General features: G+C 31.4%; 2 protein-coding genes across 3 annotated transcripts in view; both read right to left on the bottom strand.

Annotated features, from left to right (window-relative positions):
* On the bottom strand, positions 1-14891 carry LOC111707251 (integrator complex subunit 14). The gene is made up of 17 exons (XM_023480317.1): positions 14788-14891; positions 13662-13720; positions 12839-12931; positions 12186-12245; positions 11919-12038; positions 9928-10039; positions 8758-8877; positions 7653-7768; positions 6837-6851; positions 5758-5829; positions 5168-5248; positions 4195-4348; positions 3956-4013; positions 3442-3511; positions 2416-2504; positions 1491-1599; positions 1-97 (listed from the first exon to the last, which is right to left on the bottom strand). Exons 1-17 carry the CDS (start codon positions 14882-14884, stop codon positions 17-19), a joined length of 1506 nt encoding a protein of 501 aa, XP_023336085.1. The 5' UTR covers positions 14885-14891; the 3' UTR covers positions 1-16.
* LOC111707245 (probable dolichyl pyrophosphate Man9GlcNAc2 alpha-1,3-glucosyltransferase) overlaps positions 14889-22310 on the bottom strand; it is a 12838-nt gene continuing 5416 nt past the window's right edge. Inside the window, exons 6-16 of one of the 2 annotated variants that reach the window (XM_023480310.1) lie at positions 21679-21775; positions 21148-21280; positions 20778-20873; positions 20108-20155; positions 19827-19930; positions 19010-19109; positions 17548-17691; positions 17090-17187; positions 16388-16516; positions 15344-15528; positions 14889-14993 (exon numbers count right to left, since the gene is read on the bottom strand). In XM_023480310.1, coding sequence (XP_023336078.1) covers positions 15402-15528; positions 16388-16516; positions 17090-17187; positions 17548-17691; positions 19010-19109; positions 19827-19930; positions 20108-20155; positions 20778-20873; positions 21148-21280; positions 21679-21775 — 1076 coding nt within the window. In that variant the 3' untranslated portion in view covers positions 14889-14993; positions 15344-15401. The other variant, XM_023480311.1, reaches the window with a different exon arrangement.

Genomic DNA, 22310 nt, shown 5'->3' on the forward strand with positions numbered 1-22310 from the left:
TCATGGAAACACTTGTTTATATTTTCCCCGCGTTAAAGTTTGTTACTCGGGGTAGAATTGAGTGGTTTACACTGTAACATTCTTGAGATCTCAACACCTGAAACAAATACAGATATAGGATTTGCTTCAGAAAAATATCGTAAACGAATGTATTTTTGAAGATACTCAGTACTTAAATTTTAAAAAAAAGCTAAGGAATTAATTTCTAAAATATGGAAAATCTATATTATATAAGCTTTCCAAAATATTGGCAACATTATAAATAAGCAATAAGCATGTTAACAAAGTATCAGGCCATAAACAGAGTTAAAACAGGCATGTTATATCAAGTATATCTGAGCTACATAGGTCAGTTGAACAGCAAAATCTGAACTAACATTAGGAGGTATTATATCAAGTATACCTGAGCTACATAGGTCAGTTGTATAGCACAATCTGAACTAACATTAGGAGGTATTATATCAAGTATACCTGAGCTACATAGGTCAGTTGTATAGCACAATCTGGACTAACATCAGGAGGTATTATATCAAGTATACCTGAGCTACATACGTTAGTTGAACAGCATAATCTGGACTAACATCAGGAGGTATTATATCAATTATACCTGAGCTACATAGGTTTGTTGAACAGCGCAATCTGCACTAAATTAGGAGGTATTTTATCAAGTATACCTGAGCTACATACGTCAGTTGAACAGCATAATCTGGACTAACATCAGGAGGTATTATATAAATTATACCTGAGCTACATAGGTTTGTTGAACAGCACAATCTGGACTAACATCACGAGGCATTATATCAATTATACTTGAGCTACATAGGTTTGTTAAACAGCACAATCTGGACTAACATCAGGAGGTATTATATCAATTATACCTGAGCTACATACGTCAGTTATATAGCACAATCTGGACTAACATTAGGAGGTATTATATCAAGTATACCTGAGCTACTAAGGGCAGATGAACAGCATAATCTGGATTAATATTAGGAGATATTATAACAAGTATACCTGAACTACATAGGTCAGTTGTATAGCACAATCTGGACTAACATTATGAGGTATTATATCAAGTATACCTGAGCTACATAGCTTCGTTGACCAGCACAATCTGGACTAACATTAGAAGGTATTATATCAAGGATACCTGAGCTACATACGTCAGTAGTATAGCACAATCTGGACTAACATTAGGAGGTAATTTATCAAGTATACCTGAGCTAAATAGGTTCGTTGACCAGCACATTCTGGACTAACAGTAGGAGGTATTATATCAAGTATACCTGAGCTACATGGGTCAGTTGTATAGCTCAATCTGGACTAACATCAGGAGGTAATTTATCAAGTATACCTGAGCTACATAGGTTAGTTGAACAGCATAATCTGTACTAACATTAGGAGGTATTATGTAAAGTATGCCTGAGCTACATAGGTCAGTTGTATAGCACAATCTGGACTAACATCAGGAGGTAATTTATCAAGTATACCTGAGCTACATAGGTCAGTTGTATAGCACAATCTGGACTGACATTTGGCGGCAGAAGACCACATTCACGTTCACAGATCTGAGCAACTCCTTCCAACAGTTCATAGAACCTAACATAAATAACTGTAGAGATTAAATATCGTCTTCCACAGAAAAATGAAAATGCGGGAACAAGAAACTAAATCTGTGATTCAGAAGTTCGAAGTCCTTCTCCATGTGATTTTTCGATGATTTGTATAATACTGCTATGCACAAAACGTTCCGGACTAATGAATACAAATACTAAACCAATTAAATTTACTATCTTTAATATAATAAAGCATTTCGCATATATATATAAGAACTAACCCCATGGGTATTTACTAGATTTTCTCATAAGTAGAACGTTTTCCAAAAAAACATTAGTATTTAAACAAATTTGAAGTAAAGAAAAAATGGCGAATTACCATTAGAAAAATGAGTTTCCGCTACTTTTGTAAATTCCATTGGAAAGTAAATCTTAAAGTTGCTTAAACAGTTTTATAACTAGTTCAAATAATAGTTTTCTTTCAGAACATAATAATTTTCATTGTCTAAATCAAAACTGCTTTCCTTGCTTATTTTGATTGATTTAATTTCTCCTTTATTCTTCTACACTATATCTACTCCTTTATAGTCTTTCCATTTTATTCTTCAATACAATATCTACTCCTTTATAACCTTTCCCTTTGGAACATTCTTTTTTCATATCGTTTTATTTTTTTTTTTAAGTATTTATCGCTAAAAAGGGCCTCTTATTTCTGACTAAATAAAATTGTAAAATAATATCACTTGATAATTTTCTTGCTATGATATTTAGCCAAATATATAAATCTACATATTTATATTTTTAGCAATATTTTTTCAGTAAATCTTTTTTTAAAAATAACTGTTTTTGACCCACTCACCCGAGACACACGGCAGCTCTTTTTAATCTATTCAACTCTTTGTAAAAATGTTGAGTTTTCTCAGGAAGTTTTCTAGCGTGGCGTAGAACCTATAAAGTTATAAATTATATTAATTATCCTTACTTTCTTTGCTTTAAATTTGTTGTCATTTTTTGTGAAGGGGTTGTCATTTAAACAGCCATTAACGGCTAAATAAGTCCTGACTAATGTGTATGTATGTATATAATAGTTTAAAAAATGTTAATCATTAGTCGAAATTAAAGTTTAAAAAGAGATGGAATAACAGTTTTCCAGCGTGGCGTAGAACCTATGATATTGATATATTGAATGGCAGTTTTCTAGCGTTGCGTAAATTCAATAATATTAATAGATTGCATGGAAATTTTCTATCGTGGCGTAGAACCTATAATATTAATAAATTGAATGGAAGTTTTCTAGCGTGGCGTAGAATCTATAATAGTAATAGATTTAATAGAAGTTTTCTAGCGTTGCGTAGATTCTATAATATTAATAGATTGAATGGAAGTTTTCTAGCGTTGCGTAGAATCTATAATATTAATAAATTGAATGGAAGTTTTCTAGCGTTGCGTAGAATCTATAACATTAATAGATTGAATGGAAGTTTTCTAGCGTGGCGTAGAATCTATAATATTAATAGATTGAATAGAAGTTTTCTAGCGTAGCGTAGAACCTATAATATTGATAGATTGAATGGCAGTTTTCTAGCGTGGCGTAGAATCTATAATATTATTAGATTAAATGACAGTTTTCAAGCATGGCGTAGAACCTATAATATCAATAGATTGAATGGAAGTTTTCTAGCGTGGCGTAGAATCTATAATATTAATAGATTGAACTAAAGTTTTCTAGCGTGGCGTAGAACCTATAATATTATAATAAATTGAATGGAAGTTTTCTAGCGTGGCGTAGAACCTATAATATTAATAGATTGAATGGAAGTTTTCTAGCGTGGCCAAGAGCTAGATTTATTTGTAAGACCAAAGTTAAATGAACAAATATCCAAACCTTCTGATTATCTGATTGTATTCCTGACTGTTTGATCCAAACCACAGGACAGCTGCTGTAACTAGGTTTTCTAAAATATAATTTATTTATTCATTATTGATACTTATTAGTTTTAAATCAATAATTAATCATTAATTATAAAGCCACAGTTTTTTCAGATTATGAAAAATAAATAAATAAACAGATTTTGATGACCATGAAATATATTATGTTTTAAGATATGGGAGAAACAAAAAAGTTCGCCAAAGCGAGAGATTTTACTCCAATATGCAATAAGTTTTTTTTCTCTCGCAGAACTTTATCTTTTCTTATACGCAATATACAGTTCCTTTGAAGCTTAGCTTGATATGTTTTTATAGGTTTTTCCGTTGAATTGGGAAAAATAAATAAATTTTTGAGTATTGATAAGTGCAAAGTCGCTAGTTGACCGTTAATGTATAATTTTTTATTCTCCAGGATGTTTGAAAATCAATTATATTGATACAAAAAAAGAATTAAAAAGATGAGAAAATACCTGTCTGATTTGACCGGAAACGGAGAACTAAGGGTTTCGTTGAGATCACTGGCTGGTCCTGTACCATGCATAGTAATCAAGTATGTTTTAAAGTGTAAATTATTCAAGATTAATAATATTATGAACAATAATTAAATGAATTATAATTAGTTATTTTTGTTAAATGCACAGTTAAATATCTTGTCATGTGGGGGCCAAGGGGGGGGGGATGTCGAAAATATGAGAAAATGATACTGTTCCTAATCTATTGATAGATCCTAGCCAGGGAACGGACATGTTTCCAGGTTCTAGGATAGACAACATCAGAGATGATTTCTTCTTTGTATCGCTCCAGGAGTATATAAACCCAAACCAATCCTCTCCAACCTCAACCAGAGCACACATATTCTCAAGCTGGAACAGGGAAATCTTGTACCTGTATCTAAGTTTTTAGGATGCATTTGTAAACATATAAAATGTCTGAGTCGACGTTCAAAATAATCAATTTGGGTGGGTACGTTTTACATCGTTTTTTAGATTATTGAATAACGACGACAAAAAAATGTAACAAAAATTCTACAGTAAACTAATTGTTGTATAGGAACAGACTGAGAAAATAAAAATAAACTCTTATTATCATAAATAAGTATTTTTTTTTTAAATATTAGTTTCTATAATCTCTCATTATTCAAAAGATTTTCTGCCGATTTTCTGGAATATTTATAGAAAAGACGACATTTGAAGAATTTGTAGAAATTTGCGAACAAATTCAAAGAAAATAAGAAATTTAATATAATGATGAAAACGAAATAATTGATTCTAACATTGATTTATTGACAAATTTCATTTTAGAAATATGTTCCTGAACATCTAATTAGTTAACTATAGAATTTTTACAATATTTTTTGTCGTCGTTATTTACGAAATATAAAAAAATTATGATTTTGAATGTCGACTTTGCGCTCAATATCAGTAATTATAGATCTTTAAAACGTTTTATATGTTTCAAATGAATCCTAAAATTTTTTTCTACAACACTGCAACTACTATACATTGCCGGTCACTCCCTTTAAACATCTATTGGTCTAGTTGTCTTTTGGTTTATCTGTCTCGATAAAAATCTGTCTAAAAAACAAATCAATCCAAGATTCAAACTAAAAAATGTCTATTGAAATCTACTCAACAGATCGATCTGTCTTTCTGATTGTTCATCTATCTGCCCCATTAACCTACCTTAAGAGCTCCATGAAGAAAGACGCAGATGTTTGGATTTTTTGTATCATCGTCCTTTAGCTCATTGTTCTCTTTATCATCCTAGTTCCAGAGGTTTAAAACTTTTCTTCCTTCAAGGAATTTATGAATTTTAAAATCTATTTGAAGGGAGAGGATATTTAAAAGCAGTTTTGAAAATTACAAGGACAAATGTTGAAAATACAAGGATAAAGAGAAAAGATCTTGACAAAAGAACCGAGGCCAAAGAAAATGAGTTTTAGCCGCAAAATAAATTTTTTTCGTCCAAATATCTCTGCAACCTGAACTCCTTTGATATTTCAATCTTTGATTAATTGATCTACCAAAAATCATGGTTGCAAAGATATAGGGATTAAAAAATCAGAGTGGGAGAGACTCGGTTCTTTTTTACGCACTGAATAGTACTCTTTAACCTCTAGCAAGATTTCTCTAGTATGATTTTTTACCCCAGAGGGGTTGAATATAAAACATTTAAAACATTAATATCCATTAGAGGAGGGGAGAAAAAATAGACGAATGAAAAGAAGGAGGGGTAAATCACAATAAAGACAACAAATATTTTTAAAACCTCCCTTGTTGTCCTTAGTCCCTGATACTGGGAGTATAAGATGCTTAGAGTATACAGGTGGACTAGATATATCAGCCTGGGAAAGATTAATATAATAATAATAATATAAAAAAAAAAATAATGGTATTGATTTAGTACTGTATAGTAATAACAGATGTGATAAAAATTATAATAAAAAACAAAAAATGTAATTTTCAGTTTAAATTAACTCCTCCTTCCGTATTTATTTTAAAAAATTATAAATTATTTATTATACATCTATTCAATTTTTTTACTTATTTATTAAATAGCTTTGCAATTTTTTTACTTATTTATTATACAGCTTTGCAATTTTTTTTACTTATTTATTATACAGCTTTGCAATTTTTTTACTTATTTATTATACAGCTTTGCAATTTTTTTTACTTATTTATTATACAGCTTTGCATTTTTTACTTATTTATTATACATCTTAGCATTTTAAAACTTATTCCCCATGTGTTTTGCATTTTAAAATTAATTTATTATACATCTTTGCATTTTTTAACTTATTTATTGTACATTTTTGCATTTTTAACTTATATATTATACATCTTTGAATTTCTAACTTATTTATTATACATCTTTGCATTTTTTTACTTATTTATTATACATCTTAGCAATATTTTTACTTATTTATTGTACATCTTTGCATTTTTAACTTATTTCTTATACATCTATGCAATTTTTTTACTTATTTATTATACATCTTTGCATTTTAACTTATTTATTATACATCTTTGCATTTTTTACTTACTTATAATACATCTTTTCAATATTTTTACTTATTTATTATACATCTATGCAATATTTTTACTTATTTATCAAACAACTTTGCAATTTTTTTACTTATTTATTATACATCTTTGCGTTTTTTAACTAATTTATTATCCATCTAAGCAATTTATTTATTTATTATACATCTTTGCATTTTTTAACTTATTTACTATACATCTTTGCATTTTTTAACTTATTTATTATACATCTTTGCATTTTTTAACTTATTTATTATAGATCTTTGCAATTTTTTACATATTAATATATATCTTTGCATTTTTTACTTGCCTGTGATAAAAATCCCTGAAAACGAAAACATGATTTATAAATAATTCCAAAAAGTTGAATTCCTTAAGACTAGTTGAAAACACCCTTTGTATGATTCAGGAAACCAAAATCAAAACAGAACAAAAATCGAATTAGCTGAAAGGAATTAAATTTAGCCCCCCCCCCCATCCCCCTCCCCTGAACAAACACGAAAAGCTGCTTCTGCATTAGGCAATATCTGTAAACAATCCCAAATTTTTGATTTCGTTGTCTCAATACGAAAAATCTAATTAAAAAATAAAAACCTATTAAAAAATCATGTTTCGGTGATTTATCAGTAAAATCTAGAGATAAAAAGGACAGCTAGCGATATGCATGAGAAAATAAACAACACAATGATCAGTGTATCTTAAATGAAATCTCCCTGGATATCTGGTAAAAATATATAGTTAAACAGGGTGTTCTGTTAAGTAATAATGAAATCTCCCTGGATTTCTGGTAAAAATATATAGTTAAACAGGGTGTTCTGTTAAGTAATAATGAAATCTCCCTGGATTTCTGGTAAAAATATATAGTTAAACAGGGTGTTCTGTTAAGTAATAATGAAATCTCCCAGTTAAACAGGGTGTTCTGTTAAGTAATAATGAAATCTCCCTGGATTTCTGGTTAAACAGGGTGTTCTGTTAAGTAATAATGAAATTTCATCACAACCAACTGATAATTTTCTTTTTTTTCTCAAAGGAAAAATAAAACAACAAAAAACTAAATTTATCAAAATAATTCATGAGAAACCAGAAAAAAAGAAAATTAAAGAATAAATAATGCATCATGTTTTCCCTTGATTGATAGAGTAGAAGAGAGCTCTCGTTTTACTACAGTAAAATCCTCAGCTTTAGAATAAGGTTTAGGAGGAGGACAAACCTGGACCTTACAGGACATATTATCTCCCATCTCTAGAAATAAGGGTCATTGGCGAGATAGAGTACAGTAGAAGTAGGGTAAAGTAGAAGTAGATTGCAATAGAGTACAGTAGAGCACAGTAGAATACAGCAGAGTACGGTAGAGTACAGAAAAGTACATAAGAGTACAGCATTCTTTAGTAAACTAAGTTTTTAAAAATATGTATGAAAGGAATTGAGTCTTTGCGCCACAAACTAGAATTTTCTAATCCTTATTATCTTTGCAACCTTAAGATGTAAGTAAACCGTTGATATTTTAAAGTTGTATTATTTGATCTGGCAGAATTCATAGTTTGAAATATCTAAGGTCTGCGACATTGGAAAATTAAAATATTATAGTTTGTGGCAAAAACTAATTTTCTTTTTGATTTTTTTTTTGACAGGCAATCTGATAGAACCTTTCAAAATAGTCCGCGAAACTGTTTTATACTCAAAAATAGACGTGTAGAAATCCAGAAGTGGGAGAATATCTTATTTCTATCACACCTTTAAATCTTAAACAGACCAGATGAACAGTTTGTGAAAATACGCATAATTAAATTCAGAAAATTGTTTTTGTCGTCTTTTTGACGGTAAATGAAAATATATAAATAAATAAAATATTTTCTATCCATTACTGTGAAAGGTCTTCTAATCAAAAGGGTTTATCATTGAATCCCTCGTAGGTTTAAATTTCCATTGATTCTAATTTGTCTGAGAGTAAATGACATTCCTTTTTAAAGAGGGGATTCAAAGATAAACCCGAGGGCTTGCGGATTTTGCGGATTTTTTGCCTTTGTAGATTTTCAAAGTGTCTTTCAATGAAAATATCCCGGCAGGATTAAATGAAAATTGTTGCATACCAAAAAACCAGCTTTTTATAAAGGAATGCATCATTCCTGCGTCTTTTCCCTTATATTTAAAACAAAATTTTGCGGATTTTCTTAATTTTATTTACGAGCATTTTCTCCGAAACCACTCATCTGTTCTGTATAAGATTTTACCTAAAGTTCCAATCCATTGATTATAGTGTAGTGCTGATATCTCTTTAAACATTGTTTCTGTGGATTTAATATTCAAGGATCCGTCCACACTATGGAAACTTCCCCGACTGCTCCCTAATCCTAGAAAAAAAAGAATTTATTAAATGGTTCTTAAACGGTCACAATTTTTAAAAATGCCTTATAAATCAATAAATAACAATTATTTTTCTTTGGAAGAAATCTTTATATGTTTCTCTCATATCATCTTAAACCCTATCCCGATTGGGCTATTTTTGTCTATTAAAGATGGAGAGGGGGGGGGGTGTTTTCCAACCCCCCCCCATGATTTTGCCCTTAAGAGTTGAGACAGGGTGAATGAAATACATGTCCCTAGTCCAATTTTTCAAGGCCTCTTCATTAAAAAAATAAACCACTATCTTTAATGGTTAAGGTGCAAGGGAAGACTTTAAAAAAGTTTTAAAAAATACGTCGGAAAAATGTTCAAAAGTAAATATTTTTACTTTTGACGAATATTGACATGTGCCACATGTTATTACATTCATTTTTCAAGGGTTTTTGAAATAAATAAATTTTAGCCCTGTAATAATAAAAAAAGATTAATAAAAAAGTTATTAACCATTTCTAATTTTTTTGAAACACCGACCCGCCGTTTGACTGTCTTAACATATGCACAACAATTTTTTTCACCAAAATTTGTTTAAAAATATGAAGTTAAAATTATTAGTTAAGAAGTTTTAGCGTTCTAATGTCACTTCAAATCTTAAGATCATTAAAAAAAAACTTCGAAGAAATCTTATTATGTTATCTATCAAATCAATCCTATATATCTATATATGTACTTAAGTAGAAATCTCCGTTTGTCTCTTTGATAGTGTGCAATGTGCATGTCCGATCATAACTCTTGAACCCCTGGACCGATTTGCTTAAAATTTTGATTGAGGAACTCGGTAGCAATGTAATATTATAGAAATCTAGAAATCTCTAGAGAGGGAGGTTATATATATTAAATAATTATACAATCTTTCAATTTTTAAGAGGACCGTTTTTTCTCGCTAAATTTGAAAAAAAATAATTTAAAAATGAAAATAGATGATTAAAATATTTTTTTATAATATCTCAAGAGCATCAAAAATAGTTGTTTTCTTAATAATCTGTACCCTTAAATCCTACCTAGTTTATTAAAGAGAGCATTATAAGCTGTTTTAGCAATATCCACTGCAGGTCCTGTATCCATTATACACGCTACAGATATACTGAAACAAATTGTCTTAATAGGACTGTACACGCAATTTTAAAAGAGTTTCATTGTAAGAGTGGCATGTCCCTTGAAACCTTTGCCTGAATAAAAATGGTAATTTATCCCTGTTCTTGTTTCTAAAAATTATCATTTTCAATAAAAACGACTTGCGGATTTCTTGCTAAAGAAACAATGAGATGAAATTGTCAGAAATAAATCGGGTATGATCTTCTATATCTATGTCAATATCAAATCAATATCAATATCAATATCAATATCAATATCAATATCAATATCAATATCAATATCAATATCAATATCGATATCGATATCAATATCAATATCAATATCAATATCAATACCAATACCAATACCGATATCAAATCAATATCAATATCAATATCAATACCAATACCGATATATCAGTATAAATATCAATGTCAATATCAATATGTCAATCAAATCAAATCAAATCAAATCAAATCAAATCCAGTCAAGTCAAGTCAAGTCAAATCAAATCAAATCAAATCAAATCAAATCAAATCAAATCAAATCAAACTTTTGGGGATTGCTTGAGGCTCCCTCGTGCAAAACAAGGTTTCAATTCGTCCTGCATTTGGGAGGTTCAGCCCGGATTGCGAAACTTTTCTTTAAAAAGTTTGATTTTTTGTAAAACCCAAGTGAAAAATGGTATTTTCAGCTACTTATTACTATTAACTTGCGATAAATTCCCTTATTTTGAAGGTTTAAGTGTACTGCTCTAAATAGTTGTTTACTATCTGGAATCAGAAAAAACCCGGCCATTTTCGTAGATAAGTTTTCAAAAGGTACTTTGTCAATTAATGAGAATTGTTTAAATTAAAGCCACTTGAATTGATGATAACAATCATTAAAATTATGAAAACATTAATTAACAAATATTAAGAATATGAAATTTATTTAAAGATATTTTAATCCTCTTTCAAAATTTAAATCTTGTTTAAAAGTGTTAAAACTCAGGGATGTATATTATCTCGAATTATTTTATTCCTTACCCTTTTGAAATTCATTTTTCCCCATCAGTTTTTAGGGTTTTATTTGCTTAATAGGGGAAAGTGTTTTTAGGGGAAAATTAATAAATTTGTTTGTAAAGAGTATAATAAGAATGAGAAAAGTTGCCTTTTGAAGTCCAATTTGTCAAACCCATAACACCCAATTTTCAAACGTATTCTAAAAATTATACACCCCTGTTAAAATTATAAAAGAGGTATGAATGGTAGAGTGGAAAACTGTGTGGGTTGATAAACACGGGATAGTGGGGTTTCTTTCCGTCCAGGGACTCTAAGTGTAATTTCAAATAACCCTCCATGCAAATATACATAACGGTATATCCTTTACAGATCTAGTATCAAGTAGCAAACAATGTTTATATTTTTTTTATAGTTTGTAAAAACAGATTATTTTTTGGGTTCTCTACATTAGTGACTTCGGCATTTTTACTCCAGGGAAACATATGGTAATTATCAGAATTTAACATTTTTAAGCCTAGACAACGTATTCCCATCTTAACATGTTACTTAAAGAATATGTACTTTTCCGAATTTAATTATAATGATTTAATGCCAAATCAATTCAGAATTAAATCTAATATCCCTCCAGTCCCTCCGAGAGTTGAAACCAACTCAAGCCCCCAGTCCCTTCATGAGTGGAAACCAACTCAAGCACCCAGTCCCTTCATGAGTAGAAACAACGATAGCTTTACTACTATGGAACCGAACAGATATGATATAATATACATTCTTTGATAACCATTGTGTGCAAGGTATCAACAAAAGTTTTACAATAAAAATACTTTCAATTTATCTCATTTAGTAATTAAACCAATTTTTAGATAAATGCTCAGTCCCATCTTGCTCCAGTCATAAATTTTTCTGAACTAGAAAACTAAGTTAAAGTTTAAATTAGAATGAAAGTGTAAACATGTTCTTACCCCTCCATCAGTAACTATGATAAGAGTAATGGGTGTAGCTGAACCCCATTCTTCCTGTACTAGACCTAGCAACCCCTAAAATATTAACTATTAGTATCTTCCTGTACTAGACCTAGCAACCCCTAAAATATTAACTATTAGTATCTTCCTGTACTAGACCTAGCAACCCCTAAAATATTAACTATTAGTATCTNTATTTCTAAAAAAAAAGCATGAGTGTACCTGTAGTCCAACCTCTAAACTAGATTTATCCTGGCAGTTCACTGTAAGCTTGGATCTAATCTGAAAATATTCAAAATTCTTAAAGAAACTATTATTGTAGTTTTAAGTGACCCTTTATTTAAAATGGTATCATTTAAACCGGTGCTTAGGATCCGGATCCGGATTCGTTGGATCCGCAAGATTTTGGCTTCCTGGATCCGGATCCAAGGGATAAAATATCGATCAAAAATTACAAAAAGAACTTTTTTACTCCTAAAACCCAAATTTAAACTTTTTTAAAAAGAGAGATTATACAAATTGCCTCATTTGTGAATGGTTTATCAAGTTTTAGAATAAAAATATGCGAAAAAATAGAACAAAAAATTTGAAAAATATTTTTTGTTAAAATAATTCAGTAAATCAGTAAAGAAATGACCTGGATCCGGATTTGGATCCATTTTTCCAGTGCGGATCCAGGATCCAAATCCGGATCCGCATCAAAATTAAATGGATACTGAGCACTGATTTAAGCCTTTATCCGATTAATAATATGATGTTAAAAATGTCGTTGTATTCATTGCTGATAAGACAAAGCTTTCAAGAGTAACAGTGTGAATCGGATATCAAGGGAGGGTCACTTGAAATTTATAATATGAAAAACATGAGATAAGAACCTGATCCATATCCCTCGAGAATGGAGCAATTAGCTCACAGATGGAGGAAAACTGGATTAAAGCAACATACTCCAGTTTACAGTTGGATTCAACCTTAATATATAAATATTGAAAGAAAAACCCTGGAATAATTTTGATTATTCACGGAAAGACTGTGCTGCGCTTTAGTAATATAATACCACATTCTTGGAGGATTTGAACACATTCCTACTTACCAGAATTAATTTGTTATTTCTGATTTTAAACTTAATTATATCTCCCTTTCATTTAAATTTGTCAATAATATTATGATGTAAGTAATTTTAATCATGTTTATTTTTAGAGACCTGTTTATAGAATTAATGCATGACTGGACACATTCTTTGTAATATGTAGCTGCACAAATAATAAATGGAAATCATATGATTTTGTTTTTGTTTTCAATTTGCATTATTTCAGCTTATTATTGTAATTTGTCACCTACTTCGTGGAATAATCATAATTATTATGAAAATATGTTCGGGACCTTACATGACCCAAGCGAAGGTTTATGACTTATCGAAATTGAAAAATTAGCCTCCAACAAAATATAATTTCCATAAACGTTGAAAAATCCATTTTTGTTTTTGCTTTACAACGTAAACAAAAATGTTCACAATTGAAAAAGAAGATGGAAAGCCTAGTTTTTTGATATATTATCAAATTTATTATTTAAAGATAAAGACGACTGTCAGTCGTCTCTGGAGTTTCATTCTTTGTGGGTAACCCTGTAAGTCCTCTGCTATATTTTCTATCTTTTTAAAGCGAAGATAAACTCCAAGAAAATGTTCGAAATTTGTTATACCTGGTCAAGAAGCTGCGTTATTCCGTAGGCTGCTAAATGTCGTAGCTCCATTTCTTCACCTACATAATAATGTTATATGTATAATCAAATAGATTATCAAGTACAATAGGTGGCAACAGAGAAATTAACCAATTATAGACTACGTCACAAGAGTCAAATATAACAATGAAAACTAAGTAAAAAAAGTAGATGTTAGTTCCACATTTATTGAAAATATATTTCGGTCTGGGTTGACCCTCGTCAGTTCTTGAGATTGTTTCTGTCATGAAGATTAAAAACATTTTACTTCTGTTAAAGAGACTGTACACGTAATTTCAAGTATTCTTCCCTTTATAGAGTGGGATGTCCGATTAACAACGGTACCATTAAAACTTAGATCAAAAATAAACAAGGTTCAATAGTGTGTAACTTAAAGTTGACTATTTTCATTTTCCAAGCTTAAAGGGAGTATGTAACGTTTTTGAACTGAGTATGCAGTGTTGTGGAAAACTTCTTTCGGATTCATTTGAGACATATAAAACTTTTAAAGATCTGTAAATCCTGAGTTTGAGCACAAATTCGATGTTCAAAACTACTACTTTGGGGGTGGATACGTTTTCAAAATTAGTTTTTTTTTAAATTATTAAATAACGACGACATAAAATGTAAAAAAAAGTTCTACAGAAAACTAGTCGTTATTTAATATTTTCCACATCATTGATCAGATAAAGATTAAAACGGCATCACTGTAAACTGACATACCCCTTTTCTAATGGAGTGCACTTAAAATAACAACGCCAGTGCTTTTAGAAGTGAACTTAAAAATTAAGCATGTCGCAGGTTTTTATAAAGTTATAATAATTATGCTTCTTATATATTCTACCTTCTTTAATTATTTTAAAATGGCAAAAATATAGATAATAAAATTTGGACGGATTCTTTAAAAGTCCGTCAAATAAAATGTTCAACCCTATTTTGTATTTTAGGTTCAGTTTATATAGTTATTTTGATTTTTAAGCTATCATTTAAATGCGCAGTAGATAAATAGTTGGCTAAAAAACCTCACCATCTTTTGTCCTATTGATTTCCAACCAAAAATCAAATTTTTCCTTTAATTTAGGACCCCCTGTATGCTCCAGGCTCCTACCTGTACTGGAGAGTTCTATGGGACTGTTAGGATTGGGATTAGGCGTGGCTAGCCTTGACATAGATAGACTACTGTCCAATAATATTACTGTTGGCATTTTCTCTGAAAAATTCAACAAATCATAGATAATATATGTTTAACACTTAGTAGTAAAACACCAACCAAACATGTGTCTTCTAACACAGGAATTGAATTTTTGCCACAAACTCAAATTTTCTAATTCCACTATCTTTGTAACCTGGTGGTGTAAATCTTTTATATTTTATCTTACAGAATTTATTCATTGAAATATCAAAGGTCTGCAAAATCGGGGTTCAAAGATGTGGGAATAACAAAATCTGATTTAATGGCAAAAAATCTATTTCTTTCACGATTTTTGTTGCACCCCCAACGTCTTCTTAAACCATTTAACCATCAAAGGAACAGATAAATTACCCCAAACTGTGATTTTAAAATTCTTTCATCTTTGTAATCTGATAAAAAAAGTTAAAGTTTAAAATTTACAAGATTTACACCAATGCAATGCAAAGATCTAGAGATCAGAAAATTAGAGTACATGGAAAATTATCAGTTTCTTCCAAACAAAAATGCTTTATTGTCACATTACAAAGATATCACAAAGTTTTCTTGTTCTGTGTTGTTCCTACACCGTAGAGTTGTATGTAATGAAAAGCAGCAGAAAAGAATATAAAGTGTATTGCAGAGTACAAGGATATTACAGCAGGCCACAGGTAGGGATACCTAAACATACATGATTAGATGATATATAGTGTACTGTAGAGTACAGGGATATTACAGCAGGCCACAGGTAGGGATACCTGAACACACATGATTAGATAATATATAGTGTACTGCAAAGTACAGGGATATTACAGCAGGTCACAGGTAGGGATACCTAAACATACATGATTAGATAATATATAGTGTACTGCAGAATACAGGGATATTAATGCAGTCCACAGGTAGGGATACCTGAACATACATGACAAGATAATAAATAGTGTACTGCAGAATACAGGGATATTAATGCAGTCCACAGGTAGGGATACCTGAACACACATGATTAGATAATATATAGTGTACTGCAAAGTACAGGGATATTACAGCAGGCCACAGGTAGGGATACCTAAACATACATGATTAGATCAAATATAGTGTACTGTAGAATACAGGGATATTACAGCAGGCCACAGGTAGGGATACCTGAACACACATGATTAGATAATATATAGTGTACTGCAAAGTACAGGGATATTACAGCAGGCCACAGGTAGGGATACCTAAACATACATGATTAGATCAAATAAAGTGTACTGTAGAATACAGGGGTATTAGATTAGATTAGGGCAGGGTATATATGAGGGGGGGGGGGGAATGTTTGATGTTCTGGGGAAATAAATAAAATGAAACTTTTTTCACCCTTTTTGATATTTTTTATCCAAAAATGAATTTTTTTTTCACAATTCAGCGAACAGCTAAAAAAAATGTGAAGTAAAATTTGTTTATGGGGGGAATTAAAATGAGTTTTTCAAAAAAATAGACAAACTTAGATTAGATGTACAATTTTAACAGTGTGTCCCAAAACAAAATGACAATTAACCTGGATGGAGGAGGGTAGAACACGAAGAGAAGAGTAAGGATGATGCAACCAAGAATTGAGAGAACTTGAATTAAAGCCAGTGAACGCTCCCAAACTGATTCAGGTTCAACCGGAAGAGGAGATGATATTCTGAAAATTATTAAATAATTATTTGGTCGGGAATGATGTTTATTCCTAAAAGCAGTGCTTAGGATCCATTTCCTTTTGATGCGGATTCAAATCCGGATCCTGGATCCGCCCTGATAAAATGGATCCGGATCCAAATTACTAATTTACAAATTTTTTAACACAAGAAAAATTTTAAATAATTTTTCTTTCTTTTTCGTTGCTAATTTTTATATTAAACCTTGATGAACCATTCAGAAATAAGGAAATTTCAAATGATCTCTCTTTTTTCAACAGTCCAGATTTAGGATTGAAGAGCAAAAAGTTTTTTCTTAGGTTAATATTTGCCCCTTGGATCCGGGGATTCGTATATTTTTGTGGATCCGAATCCAGGAAGCCAAAATGTTGCGGATTCAACGAATCCGGCGCCCAAAACACTGCTTATTAGTCCCTTTTTAAAAAATGTCTTTATTTCTTCGTTTTTTAGAAATAGCAAACAAACTACTTCTGTAAAAAACAAACAATTCTAGATTGAAGAGAGGGGTATTTTAGCCATTAAGTTTACGTAAATGAAGTCTGAATTAACAAGTTAACTACCTCTGTTTAGGCTGTTTTCTTGGTAGAATAAAGTGCATATTCTGATGGACCACGAGGTACATGATGAACAGTGCAGAGCTAGGAATGAGCAACCCATCCTTGTAAAGTGTGGTCATCATACATGTCAGCTGAAAAGTTAGGAAGNGGTTCGGAGACTGTTTCTGCAGGGTTTCGGAGACTTTTCCACGGGGTTCATGGCTGCTTGGCCTTCCCTCCCTCCTGAGACATGAATGTTCAAACCATTTTTAGTGGATTTGTCCTTCAAAACATATCATACTTTATAATAATACATAGTTTAAAAACTTTAAAACTTACGAAAAACAGATAAAATATTGAAAGTGAATAAAAAGAAAATTGAAAATTATGATTATTAAATATATGATTTTGCTGTAAAATACGGATCAACACCATGTTTGGTCAAGGTGAATAGTTCAATGTCAACTTTGACAACACTGTGCCTTGTATAGGAGAGGGAGCATGGAGAAGGTTGAGATGGAGAGGAACCATGGGAGAAGGTTGCTACAGTACAAGGACTGCTGAGGTAGAATGGATCCTGCCAGTATTGCCGGGATAGCAACAAGAAGGATGGATTTCTCATGAACCTAAACAGTTCACAGCTTTCATGTTCAATTCTCATCCTTATTTTTCTGAAAGAAACTTTTGACATTGTTTCGAGTGACATTTAATTTAAAGATTGGCCTTTGTCAAGACCATTAATGTGTATTTTTCCATCACTGTCTGATGGGCCCACTTTTCATCAGCATCACACCCCACCCCCTTTTCCTAAAAACCTCGTTTAAAAAAATTTTCTTAAAAGTGGAGAACAAATAAAATCTTTTCCCAAGAAGAGCTGAATAGAGGTTTATTAATGAAAATGTTGTTTTATGGTTGATGCTTGAATGATCCTTAATTGAAAATAATCTTTACTTCATGATTCTAGTATCATTTAATCATCAGAGATTCTACATCTACGTCAAAGGAGAAAAATTTCTATTGAAAACTATTCTCCCTGATAACCCACAACAATTTTTTCCGAGAAATTAAGATTAGGTAACCAAAAGATTAATCCAGATTTTGAAATTTTTAAACAAAAAACAGTTGAAAAGAATTACTTACCATAAATTTAAAGACTGGAATACAAAATCATGCGAGATGAGTGAGAAAGGAGCAAGGATACAATTGCAAATTGTTGTTTTATAAAAAATAAACCAAAATCCCTATTCAATTTTTACAAAAAAAAGTATACTGCAGTTTCGAGGGAAGACAGAATGGGGTTACTGACTCATCCTTCCAGGGAAAGAATTAACAAAAAAAATTCCATTTCAGGGATTTCAGGTACCCTATGGTCTTTCAATAATAAAGTGACAAGTCCGATTCGCAACAGAACCATTAAAACCTAGCCTGAAAATGAGATATCAATATCTTTCTTGCTGAAAATGTATTTTTTTCAAGCAGTGTTGCTCTTAAAAAGGGACTTGCGCATTTATACTGCAGAGACAATGCAGGAAATGATCACAATTAAAAAACGACGATATATTCCTTATTAATACTCAGATCGAGGTTTAAAGGGTTCTATTATCTGAAATACAACTATTTAAAGGAAATTAGTAATTACGGCTATAGTCCCTTACAGAAGAAAGTAAAGGTAACTTATTAACAAGGTTCTTTTTATTAACTTGAAGGAAAGGAAAAAATACTATTTATGATGAAAATATAGAAGGAGTTAGAAAAAATACTATTTATGATGAAAATCTAGAAAAAGTTAGAAAAAATACTAAAGAACATAATGAAAAAAACTAATTAAAAAGCAAGCTTTGACAGAAAATGAGAGTTTTAGGGACGACCTATAGTAATCATATTTCCATCTCAAAATGAAACTACTGAATCAAGGTTAAATAATAACGAACAAAATAAACTTACATGAAAAGAGAAAAGAAAGAAAACTAGAGACGTGTTGAGCAGAGCGAAGAGGAATGAACGGTTTGAAGGTTTAAACAGAAGATGAAGGTTACTCGGCAAACTAAATAAAAATAGTTAGCAGGGGCCTCAAAAGTTTAGATAGCACTTTATCTATAATGGGAACCAGTGAATAGCTGAGTAAAAGTAGCCCTTGTTGTTTAATTAGGGAGTGCCTAGCTAGACATGGTAGTTGAGCTGTGAATGTAGTCGTTGAGCTGTGAGTGCAGTAGAGGAGAGATTTTTTTTAGTAACGTTTGTACTATTTGCTAAGTAAGAGCGCAAAATCGATCTTTAAAATCCTCCTGGCCCTTGTCCCAAGGCGCTGCTCGCCTGTCCAGCACGTTGTGAATGTGGCGCGGCACGACTGCCCGCTACCATGTATAGCCAGACACTCCCTTTAATCGTTACATTGAAAATGTAACAAAAAAGATTCTTTAAACTTATGACTGATAGAGCTCTAACTAACACTTTTCAGAAAACATTTAAAGAGTTCGAACAGTTACAAATTACATTATTCTTAACGAAATTCGGCCTTAAAAAGGACGACTTTCATTCCACTTTAAACTGGTTACTAGCTTGGGAATCCAGCGTTGTCTGTAAAAGTAAACCCCCTCAACTAGAATATTTAACCAGGCTAAGAGCAATCTCGTGGTTCTACTGAGTTCCCCAATTAAAATTTGAGGCAACTCGGTCAAGGGGTTTCTGAGTTATGATCGGACACACAAAAAAACAGAAAAACAGACATTACTACTTTATAAATATGTATAGAAGCGTATACCTGGCAATAAATGTTGTGATGAGACAAATGACTCCAAGCTGAGAGATATCCAACCTATTCTTCAGCTTGAGCAGGATATCCACACTACACCAGAAGTTTGCGACCTGATACACAAGGTAAACTTAAATATTTCATTAGATCGTCTAAGCTGCATAAATACAAAAGTCAATTTAAAACTTCTTATAATTTTGTCGAGCCTCCAAGCCTAAACATCATGCATGTCTAAAATAACGGTTTCCAACTCTATTTCAACCCAATATTGTAAAAATGTTAATAAATACCTTATCCTCAAAGATCCCTCGATCCACTGGAAAAATCCTCTTTAACACCTAGGATAAATATAAACATATAAATATTAAGTTTTATAGGGACCATAGGCGTTCTTTCAATTGACTCGTTATTTATAGAACTAGCAAGTCCGATTCACAATGTGGTTCCTCTAAAATCTTTATCCATGATCAAATTAATATAATAAATCCATTATCTTCTGATAGATTATTTTCCAATGGTTTCTCTCGTATCTTCCACATTATAAATCAGATAAAAGTTATTATTGTTGTGAATCGAGCACGTCCCTCTTTAAACGAAAGGTCAATTTGAAATTACGACTGTCATTTTACTAGGTTGGTAGACCACTTACTAGAAGTCTTTAGAGGTTGCTAACATGTCATAACAGATAGATAGTAGGTTGTTGTATATGTTTACCTGTAAGGTGGTTATAAGACCTCTAACTTGGAAAGGTTTACCTGCAAGGTAGTTGGTAGACCTCTATGAAGGAAAGGTTTACCTGCAAGGTAGTTGGTAGACCTCAATGAAGGAAAGGTTTACCTGCAAGGTAGTTGGTAGACCTCTATGAAGGAAAGGTTTACCTGCAAGGTAGTTGGTAGACCTCTATGAAGGAAAGGTTTACCTGCAAGGTAGTTGGTAGACCTCTATGAAGGAAAGGTTTACCTGCAAGGTAGTTGGTAGACCTCTATGAAGGAAAGGTGACCAGATGAATAAGAAAGTAAGAACTACAGTTACACCAATCAAGATTACCTTGGTTATCTAAAACACGTTTTTTATTGTAATATAAAAGTTTAAAGAGGGGTTGTCAATTTTAGTAATATTTCGCTAAATTTTGTTGGTACGCATAAAATCTTTTCATTGTAAAAATTATAATTTATCTGAATTAGCAGGTTTGACGTTTATTGGATGAAAACGATTGATATCCTATTACTTTGACGGTTTTCTGAGTACATCCCAGAGCTGGTTAGGGCGCTTTCAGTTTGTTAAAAGAGGCCTGCCATCTGTATAAATAGCGGAGGATTTTTTTTTTTACCTTTTTACAGAATGTCAGTTGATTCCAAGATTTAGCAAGAAGAAAGAAGAAGAATGGAAGAGCGTGGTAAAGCTCCATTTGTTTATAATTCAACGCAAGACAGAAGAAAATTGATCCGAGCACGTCACGGTTCCTAGAAAATAAATAATACATTTCTAGATTGAACACAGTTTTTAATCATTTTTTTTACAAAAATGCAATGTGCTGAAGGCCCCCCCCTCCCCCTCTAGAAAATCGTTCATTTTCGAAATCAACGAATAAAGATCGAGATTGTTGCACAAAATATGATGATTTTCCTAGAATATTTAAATGTAAGTACTAAGTAGTATTTGGATGTTGCAATAATATTTTTTGATGAAAACCAGGGAAGCTGTAATAATAATTAATATTTATCAGAACACTAAAATAGGGATGTTGCAATAATATTAACCTGGAGACCAGGGATGTTGCAATAACAAGTATTTACCTGGACACCAGGGATGTTGCAATGAAAAGTTTTTACCTGGAAATAGGGATAATGCAAATATTAACCTGGACACCAGGGATGTTGCAATGATGAAGAGCCCCAGAGAAATATTATTGTATTGGAAATGTCCATGATCTATCAGTATGAGACCAGGGTAAAGTGCTGAAAAATAAAATAAATTTCTAAATTTTTCAAGGGACCACTCAAAAAATAAACACAAACTTTTATAGTATTTTTCGCTTGATGATATCTTCAGTTTAAAATTTAATTTAGATTTTGGTTGAATAATAATCTGTAGTTCAAATTTCTTTATCTGAATATTACAATACAAATTTTCGTCCTCTCTAGCAAGAAGGGGGTGGGGTGGGGGGAGTTTCAAATTTATCTCAAAAAATTAATAGTAAACTAATTATTTATCTATTTTCTCATTAACTTTTTCCTTCCACAATAATAAAAAATGGCTTGACATTTTTTTTGCATTTTACAGTACGAAGGCTTACTTCAACGATAGTATTATCATTATTTTTAATAATCAACCTACAGTCAAAGTATAATGTTCTAAAGGCTGTGTTACGTTAAAATAAAATAAAAATATTTGGGGTCGTAATCAAAGTATCATTTTCTGTTCTCGTTGTAAAAAGCAGATGTCTACGTTGGCATATGAAAATGAAAACTCACTAGCATTATTCTAGATTGA

Source organism: Eurytemora carolleeae, unplaced genomic scaffold, assembly GCF_000591075.1.
Source record: "Eurytemora carolleeae unplaced genomic scaffold, Eaff_2.0 scaffold728, whole genome shotgun sequence".
Taxonomy (NCBI): Eukaryota; Metazoa; Arthropoda; class Copepoda; order Calanoida; family Temoridae; genus Eurytemora; species Eurytemora carolleeae.

Coding starts and splice junctions, on each gene's coding strand:
- LOC111707251 (XM_023480317.1), bottom strand. CDS start 14,884: ATGCCAACAGTAATATTATTGGACAGTAGTCTATCTATGTCAAGGCTA. Junction 12,039..12,185: donor GTTTAGAGGTTGGACTACAG/GTACACTCATGC, acceptor TTAATATTTTAG/GGGTTGCTAGGTCTAGTACA. Junction 7,769..8,757: donor TCAATGGATTGGAACTTTAG/GTAAAATCTTAT, acceptor CCTTATTTCTAG/AGATGGGAGATAATATGTCC.